Raw genomic sequence first — 9,626 nt, 5'->3', positions numbered from 1 at the left:
CTTTCTCCACGGGTGAGCGTTTTGGCTTTTGCTATGGGATTCGCCAGGCTTTAGATTCAGAGAAAAATCTTGACTGGGAATCAAGGGTTTGTCATTTGAGAAGGGTTATTCTCAAGGCATTTTTTTTGGAGTTAGCAGAGCCAAAGCGGAGAAAGCGTCACAATGGACCTAATGAGATTGTTGAAGTCGGACTTGCTGTTGATATGCGAGGAACTGTCAGTGGAAGTTCAGAACAAAGTAACCAAAATTGAACTGGGCGAAATCATTCTTAAACACGTCAAGGATAACGATCACCTAGAAGTTACATGGAACTTGATACAGGAGGAAAAAGAAAAAGCCCGTAAAGAAAAAGCCGAACAGGAGGAAAAAGCTCGTAAAGAAAAAGCCGATCAGGAGGAAAAAGCGCGCACAGAGGAAAAAGCGCGTAAAGAGGAAGCTGATCGGCGTAAAGAGGAAGCTGATCGGGAATGGGAAAAAGAGAAAGAAAGAAAAAAATGGGAAGCTGAAAAGGCTGAATGGGATCTAAAGCGTATACAGCTTGAAAACGAAAAACAAAAAGAGGGCGTTGGTGCGAGAGCCGGAACTCCTGAAAGAGCAAGCGATGCAGAATCGTATCGAATGAACAGGTACATGCATTCGTATGAAATTGGTCGGGACATAGGACTGTACCTGGGCAATTTTGAGAGAACTTGTGAAAGAGAGAACTTTGCTCGCAGTACATGGCCACAACGGCTTCTGACCCTCTTGCCATGTGAAGTAGCTGAAGTCATAGCGAGACTTAGCACGAAAGACGCAGCAGATTATGACAAGGTAAAAGCCAGCCTGCTGAAAAGATACCGGCTTTCAGCCGAAGCTTTCCGACAGCGCTTCAGGAGCACAATCAAAAACGATAGCGAGGGCTCCGGATTTCGCGTATGGCCTTAAGACTAACCTGCTAGAATGGCTAAAAGGAGCTGAGGTTTACGAAAGCCGAGACAAAATCATCGAGTGTTTTTGCCTTGAGCAATTTTACCGAAGCATTCCACAAGCAGTGAAACTGTGGGTTCAAGACAGGGAAAAGGTCGACACAGTTGAAAGAGCCGCTGAGCTGGCAGAGGAGTACGTTTCGCGCAGAAGGTTGAGCACTGAAGGGGGTGCGTCACACGCTCGAAACACAATGCGAGATCAAGGACCTAGCCGAAAGAAGCAGCTTGCTAGAAGTTCTGGACAGTCGGAGGCGTCAAAGAAAGCGCCAGAAAAGCAAGAAGAACAGTCAAAGAGAGAGGGAGCAGACAAAGCCGGGAAAAGAGAGTTCGAGGCTAGTAGGCCACAGCGTTGCTACAACTGCAATCGTGTCGGGCACTTTGCAGCCAAATGTCCAAAGCAGCGTGTTGTGTTCTCGTGCATCGATGATAGCGACGAGAATTTAGAGCTCCTTAGGCCGTACTTGCACGAAATGCAGGTTAACGGGAAACCTTGCAAAGTGCTTCGTGATAGCGCCGCGACGATGGACGTTGTCCATCCGTCCTATGTTACAGCGGACGATTTCACGGGGGAAGTGTCGTGGATAAAACAGGCGGTAGAAGAACACAGTGTATGCCTGCCGATGGCTAGAGTGAGGATTTGCGGGCCGTTTGGAGAGCTGTTAACTGAGGCCGCAGTTTCGAAGGCCGTGCCACTTCAATTCCCATACCTTTTCTCGAATCGATCCGACCAATTGCTACGCGAGAGAGGCCAGAAACTCGGAAGTGGGGTGATACAAGCTTTGACAAGGTCTAAAACTCTCCAGCTCGCTTCTCAATTGAGCCAGATTCCCGAACTTCAGGTAGCTAGAGATGCACCAGCCAACTTATCGTTGGAAGCCAATCAGGAGGGTGAAGAGCCACCAGGGCATAAAAGGCAGACGGATGACCGAGCAGATGAGCGACCAGACACTTCGATCACTGAGTCGGTAAATGAGGCAGAGAGGGCTGAAGGGTCCGTTTTATCTCCAGCTTCGCGTAACTTTGATCGCCTTCTGCAGGTGAACAGGGAGTCCCTAATAAAAGAACAAAAACAGGACCCTACATTGGAAAGATTGCGCCTTACAGCCGAAGAGGGAATCGCGAGACGCAACATAACGATGCATGAGAAAGGAGGCTTACTGTACCGACACTATCAGGACAGAAAAGGCAAAACACTTGATCAGTTGGTCGTGCCTGAAAGGTACCGAGCGGATATTCTGAGTCTCTGCCACGGTAATGGCTGGTCAGGACATCTCGGAATCAATAAAACAAAGGAGCGGCTGTTAATGGAATATTACTGGCCAGGATGTTTCAAAGATGCAGAACGCTACGTGAAATCGTGCGATGCCTGCCAGCGCGTGGGCAAGCCGGGAGAGACATGGAAGGCTCCACTAAAAATTGTGCCATTGATCTCGGAACCTTTCCGCCGGCTTGTAATAGACACAGTGGGCCCGTTGCCTAAAACAAAGTCAGGCTATAAGTACCTGCTCACTATGCTTTGTCCCGCCACAAAATTTCCCGAAGCAGTTCCATTGAAGGATTTGAGCTCCGCAGAAATAGTTGACGCTCTTTTGTCGGTGTTCGCGCGCATAGGATTTCCGACCGAAATCCAGGCCGATCAAGCGACAGTCTTTACAAGCGCTTTGACGACCACGTTCCTAGAAAGGTGCGGAGTAAAAATGCTACACAGCTCGGTGTATCATCCGCAGTCTAACAGTGTAGAAAAGTGGCATTCGGTGCTGAAGCGGGTGTTACGTGCTCTTTGTTACGAGCACAAAGCCGACTGGGAGGACTGTCTGCCGGCCACACTGTTCGCTTTACGAACAGTGCCCCACGAAGCCACGGGGTTCACCCCAGCAGAACTTGTATACGGAAGAACCCTCCGCTCTCCCCTACGAATGCTGAGAGAAATGTGGGAAGGGACAGGAGAGAACCAGACAGTGGTTGAGTACGTGCTTCAGCTACTGGACCACCTTAACGATACAAGGGAGTTAGTAAACCAAAATATGAAAACTGCCCAGGAGGCCGCCAAGGTCTATTATGACAAAAACACCCGCCTTCGAGCTTTCACCGTGGGCGATCGCGTGATGATACTCCGGCCATCGAGAAAGAACAAGCTAGAAGTTCACTGGGATGGTCCAGTGGAAGTTTTGCAGAAACTTTCAGACACTAATTATGCGCTAAAGGTTCCAGGCAGAGGAAAGCAGGTGAAAATCTATCACTGCAATCTGATGAAGCCGTTCGTGGAACGTAGCGGGATCGTCAATCTGACGCTAAATGAACCGGAAGAGCCGGACGGCGAGAGTCCAGATTGGAAGGAAAGCGCTGACGCTAGTGGCCCCATGGAGAACATCTTGGCTCTTTCCATAGGTGCAGAATTTCTAAGCTCGGCCCAGATCGACGCGCTAAAGCAGTTGTTGAGCAAATTCGCCGATCTATTTAGCAGCCGCCCAGGAAAGACACATCTCCTGACACATGAAATAGAGCTCACGTCTGATGAGCCGATTCGGTCGAAGCCCTACAGGGTATCACCACGGCAAAAAGAGGTAATGGAAGCTGAAATTCAGCGCATGTTAATGTTAGGGGTTATAGAGCCCGCGGAAAGTGACTATACCTCACCGCTGATCCTGGTTGAAACCCCAGGCAAGGATCCTCGCCCATGCGTGGATTACAGAAAGCTGAATGCGATTACCAAGGATCAGCTTTACCCGATTCCCAACATAGAGGAAAGGATAGAAAGGGTGAGCGGCGCAAAATTCATTTCCACCCTCGATCTCGTGCGCGGATATTGGCAGGTTCCCCTCTCGGAAAGCGCGAGCCGGTATGCTGCTTTCATATCGCCAGCAGGCACCTTTCGACCCTTAATGCTTAGTTTTGGGTTGAAGAATGCCCCCTTCAGCTTCTCGAAACTCATGGACATCGTACTAAAGGATATGCAGGGCTTTGCGCTCCCCTATTTAGACGATGTCGCTATTTTTTCGGACACCTGGGAAGAGCATCTAGAGCACCTAACGAGCGTGCTTTCTAGTTTGCGACAGGCCGGACTGACGTTGAAAAGGGAAAAGTGTAGGTTTGGTTGCGCTCATGTGTCCTACTTGGGCCACGTTGTAGGCCAGGGAACTAGGAGCCCATCCGAGTTAAAAATTGCCCCGATAGCGGCATTTCCGCAGCCACGGACGAAGACAGACATTCGCTCCTTTTTGGGATTGGTTGGATACTACCAGCGGTACATACCGAGCTACTCACAGCGGGCAAGTCCCTTAACTGACGCCTTACGAAAGGGAGCACCCAGTGACGTACACTGGGATGACCTAAAAGAAAACTCCTTCCGGAGCCTGAAGGAAGCGCTCGTGTCCCGACCTTTGCTTCGGACCCCTGACTATGGTAGGGAGTTTATAGTCCAGTGTGACGCCAGTGATACAGGACTGGGTGCTGTTTTAAGCCAAGTGGGCGACGACCACGAAGAACACCCGATTCTGTACGTCAGCCGCAAGCTGACCTGTAGAGAAGAAGCGTACAGCGCTTCAGAAAAAGAGTGCGCGTGTTTAGTTTGGGCGGCACAGAAGTTGTCGTGTTACCTGTACGGCGCAAAGTTCATCTTTGAGACTGATCATTGCCCTCTAACCTGGCTGCGACAAATGTCTCCCAAAAATGGTCGCTTGCTCAGATGGAGTCTAGCTCTCCAACAGTACAATTTCTCGGTGCGTTACAAGAAGGGAAAACTGCACGGAAATGCTGATGGTTTAAGCCGACTATTTTAAGCGGGAGAAATTAGTAGGACAACCTACTGTGTGTGTGTGTTTTTTTTTTAACCTTGGTCCAAGCGGTCCGTCTTTGGCGATTTCAAAAGGGATATTTTGCGCTTTCTCGGCACCAAAATTGCGCCAAAATTCAGTCATGTTTAAGTAAACATTTGTTGTCATTGTGGGAAGCCTGGTGGGTCTTTGGCAAATTCCGAGCGCTTGCTTGTGGGTCAGTGCCCTGTCTCGTGGAACAGTCCACTGATGCCATTCTTTGTTGAATGTTCGAGCTTGGATGCCATTTCTGGAAACCAGCCCTTCCACCCGACTCCGGCCTCATCTCTTCCTGCCCAGCGGTCGTGAACGCTGGCCATTCGAGATTTTTCGGGTAGCGGACGAGCTGTTAAGAGTGGACAACGAGACCTGGCGCCGGCGGCAGAAGCATAGACGACGACGGACGGGGGTTGTTGCTCTCCAAATCACCGAACCTCCGAACCGATCGAAGGACGCTGTCTCCCACGGGCCTGGGAGAAATTACTGTCAAACGAGTGTCGTCGTTAGGCAACGATGCGGCGAGAACTTGGGACAGCAGCAGCAACGCTGGAAGCAGAGATGCACATGAAGCACGGCGGACAGCGGTATACGTTGGCCGAGTCGGCCTTCGGGTCACCGAACGGGATGATGCTACGCAAGGTCACGCTGAGCGAGGCTGCTAATTGAAAGACGCTGTGTCGAAGGGGTCTCGTGCTTCGGCCATCCGGCGGGGGAGTTCGAGAAGGTTCAACCACCTGCGAGGAGACTGCGGGATTCTGCTTTCCCACGGAGGCAACGCACAGAACACTTGCGGCAGTGGTCAAGGTGACGCATCTGTGTTTGATGACTGTCTTCCCCTTCTCATCCCCCAAGCTGTGAGAGAGCGAGAGAGCTTCAGCACCGCCCCGTGCCGGGGGTGGTACCGCCAGCGTCATCAATGGCCCATCCGATTGGACAACGTTATTCGAACTAAGTTCCCCAGTCAGGGATCTGGGGAACGCGAACCGTATTTAACGGGATGTTGTGTGATCGGAGCATTTGCATTCGATTCCATTCTCCTCTGTAAATATGTAGAATAAACCCTCTTGTACAGTTTCCTCGATAGCGCAGTCCGACAACGTCATTCGGAGCCGGTACCTGTGGGGCTAAACGAGTTAGTCATCTCCAGGACCCCTCCGTCTTCAACAACGTGCACTATGCCCTCGAAGTGCTTTTAGTGTACAGTACACTTTATGCGTATCTGCGTAAGAATTTACACAGGAGAGAAACGACTGCTAACTTTCCCGCTTGGATACATCGAGTACGCTTGCATTTGCTCTAGCTCGCTTAAAGTTCAAGTTGCCAACCGTAGAATTATAGCGAAACTTTTACAACGAATTATTTTCGTTCTCACGAGCTCTTCTGCAGTGTGCATCTTGCCCTGCTCTACGTTTGCTTTGTATTTCAACTGGTGTCTTTAAGATGGATTTCTGTGCAGCGCCTATAATACGCAGTGCGACCAAGAATTGAAATTCATCTATACCTAGTTATGAAATTGATGAAGATGACAATGGAGCATCTTTCGATCAGCAATCCGTTCTTTAAACTTACTAGGATTATTTACCTTCGGGTTTATATTTTATGTGCATTTTAGAGATATGGGAAAGAGGTCACTTCTATAGAGATTATATACAACAGCCCTCACAGTAGCTGCCAATAGCAAGGTCTATCGCAGCGCGTTAGCTGTGTGCTGCATTAAAGCATGTTGGTTCTCTTCTATAGAATATGCATGACCCAGATAACAATATGAATTTTTCGACTAGCGCAACTCGAGAATCGGTTCTAATACCTCCCCACAATGGGTGGTGTGCGTGAATATCGCCGAACAACAGGAACGGCTCCGGAAGCTGGTAAATGAGTTTTTCAAGTTAGTCAATGGAAAGTTGATGATGTGGTGGTATGTATAGGCAACATACGGTTATTACTCTACTACATGTTAGTGCTCGTATTGCCACTGCCTCTAAATCTGAGAGGCAATTGAATTCTGAAAAACAACAGCAACGACACCTGATGAGGAGGTACTTCCTTGCCAGTCCTTCCGGTACACTACATATTTCTCCAGAAAGTTTCGTTGAGTTTACCGTAGGCAAACTATGTTTGGTTGATACTGCGCGAGTATTTCGATGCCAACCAGCTTCTTTGTAGCCCTCGGCAGTTCCAGTGCATAATGCTTTCGACAGCCATAGTTGTAAGCGAGGACGCGAAAACTAGCTGGAGTTATTCACATATAGCCGCATTTATTATCCTGCTAAATTTACAGATGTCTTCGGTTTGAGACGGTCTTGGAAAATCCGCCTCTATTTGGGGGACTCCTGCAGCGTCTCCGACGCTGAGAAGCCTGGTATTACCTCCACTGGAGACGCGGAAGCAGATGTGGATTCGTCAAGAGGGAGAGACTCTCTCTCGCGTGCCTGTATTTTCTCAGAGCTCTGTGAAAAGTTGACCTCTGGGACAGGGAATGTTGGCGATGGTGTATTGCGTGCCCAGACGGCGCCCGCCTCTGCACGCTGCGTCAGCGTAGGATCTTCCGGAGAGAAGCTAGAGCTTCGTCCGGGCTTCAGAAAACGTTCTTTTCTGTAACCTTTATCTGGATTACTTTTTTTTTTCTCTTTCTGGAACGCCTGACGTGTTCGTGAATGCGCAGCGTGTGTCCTGTGACAGTTGGGACATTCTGCTTGACCGGCACTGCAGTTATCAGTCAGGCGCTCATGGGCACCGCTCTTCGCATTGATGAGATTTCCACGGCATGTTTTGGATCCGTGTCCGTACTCTTCGTAGTTGAAAAATCTTCTCGGGTTTGGGATATAGGGACAGATTTTACAGTGGATGATTCCGATTTCACAGTATCTGGTAGACGGCACCGTTCAAATGTTAAGGCGATATCGGATGCCAACGCCTCTTCCTCGTTTCGCCTCATAGTGATGCGGCGAAGGGCAATCGCACCTTGATCTCGGAAGCATTTCAGGAGATCAGACCCTGTTTCGCGGGTCAGATGGCATTCTGATATACCACCTTGTACAGTGTTTAGATTCCGTTTGAGGGGTGACTGTCACCAGAAGGTGAGCAAACTGCTTTTGCTTGAGAGGATGTCAGAGTGATCTTCCTGCGAAACTTCAACCAGAAGGTCATCGGATGAAAGTGTTTTTGCTTTGTAATTTTTTCCTATCATTCTCTCAAGGGTTCTAGCAATAACAAAAACAGACACTGCAGGAACTTTGTCGTTATCTACTAGGGAGTGAGAATAACCGCATTTACAATGATTGCACCGGTATTGATAAAAACACTTATCTAAAGCAGCCGTATTACATTTCAGAGAGACTAGACAACACGAAAAAGATGAAGAGTTATCAATGCCGCATTAATGTATTTAAGTATTCGTTTTTCCTACCCCAATTCTGGACTGGAAGAAGCTTCCGATTGATGTGGTTTGTTCACCTGGTTTCCAAAGTGCTGTTGAAATGATAACCTGATGTATTTCTTCCAGGTCTCATGCGTTTACCAGCGCTTTGCCGATGTGTTACCATTCATACTACTTGTGAACTCCTTTAGTCTTCTCTTAGTATGCTGTGTTATCCTTGCTGACATGTTTCCCAATATCTTCTGTGCATGTGTTATTGTATGTAGTAATATCCCCCCATAATGCCTCATGGGCGCTGTAGGTACTTGCAATAAATAATTAAAAAATATCAGGAAACGAGGAAAGTAGTCACAGTGCGGTCGATTTCTAGTGGAGCCTTCTACGGTGCAGTTGCTTTTCAGGAATTCATCAGGCTTTTTGGAGGAAGAGGAACTCATGCGATATAGGTATGCTGACGGTTCCTGAAATGTCGCCGGTGTTGCCCATTCTTATTTACAGAAAGGTCCCGGAGCCCCTGACTCGTAAACAGACGGGGAGCCCGTCGGCCGGAACTTGACCATGGCTCCAACCGCCGCCGTTCATGGTTTCTAACATTCACCTTAAAAACTATCGCCACGGTGCGGATGACAGCTTCCGTATAAGGGGGCTAAGGGTCCGTGGTGGCACCAAGCACCATCACCTTGAGACTCAAAGTGGCGTTGCGGTGATGGGAGCGAGATGCTAAACCCCCCATGCACGTTAAAGAACAACAAACAAACAAAATAATGTATGAATGGGGCAAGATGAACAACTAGATGGGATCTTTCACTCGTAAAAGCGATTGGAAGCGGCAGCATAAAATACCGAGGAAGTAATTTGTGAGGGCAATGAAACAGAACGAAGTTACTCAAATTTAACTTGATTATGACCAAATGTTTCGGAGAATCCCCCAAGGTGGAGTAGATTTGTAATAAGGGAGTAATTACTCATTGAGGTCCAAGCTTGCCGTCCTGGTTAGCTCAATTGGTAGAGTGACTGCTCCGGTGTAGCGGTGGTCCTGGGTTCGTACCCCGGACCAGGACGAATTTTTCTTTAACTACGAAGTTTCTGAGAAAGCTGTATAGCTTTCCTTTGTAGCCGTACGGCTGCGCTCGGGTGGACGTCAATGAGTAATTACTCCCTTATTAACTTGATTATGTTAGCTTATGTCGATTATATAAGCTGGATGATTGTCCTCTGCCGTTGGCGCATCTTCCTGACTGCCTTCAGGCTCGCCTAGCTCATTTCTGTCTCAAAACCTGCTTTGTACGAACTATTCAAAGCTATCCTCAACTTCCGATTGGGAAGATATAGATTTGGGCACCTCTGTTTTTTTCCACATCCATGCCGGTATCCCGAATTGGGTCTAAAAATTACAACGAGAAAGCCAAAGGAATGTTCAACACTCTAGCAAGGGAACAGCGGTTTGAAATTGGTGGCGAGGTGCTGGAAGTA

The 9,626-nt window shown here is 48.5% G+C and overlaps 1 protein-coding gene across 1 annotated transcript; it reads left to right on the top strand.

Moving 5' to 3' along the window:
• Positions 1-906: 906 nt before the first annotated feature.
• Positions 907-8,709, top strand: LOC149359150 (uncharacterized). Its single transcript, XM_089567615.1, has 2 exons — positions 907-2,649; positions 8,652-8,709. Exons 1-2 carry the CDS (start codon positions 1,157-1,159, stop codon positions 8,707-8,709), a joined length of 1,551 nt encoding a protein of 516 aa, XP_089423741.1. The 5' UTR covers positions 907-1,156.
• The last annotated feature ends 917 nt before the right edge of the window (positions 8,710-9,626 follow it).

Source organism: Amblyomma mixtum, chromosome 2, assembly GCF_055824585.1.
Source record: "Amblyomma mixtum isolate Tamu chromosome 2, ASM5582458v1, whole genome shotgun sequence".
NCBI classification, from domain to species: Eukaryota; Metazoa; Arthropoda; class Arachnida; order Ixodida; family Ixodidae; genus Amblyomma; species Amblyomma mixtum.
Note: the sequence above shows the minus strand (reverse complement) of the source record. Positions and strands in the feature narration are given on the sequence as shown.

Bases quoted from the DNA above. Each gene is read 5' to 3' on its own strand.
- LOC149359150 (XM_089567615.1), top strand. From the start codon at position 1,157: ATGCGAGATCAAGGACCTAGCCGAAAGAAGCAGCTTGCTAGAAGTTCT. The intron at 2,650-8,651 runs GTGCGGAGTAAA...TCTTATTTACAG, and splicing joins ACGACCACGTTCCTAGAAAG to AAAGGTCCCGGAGCCCCTGA.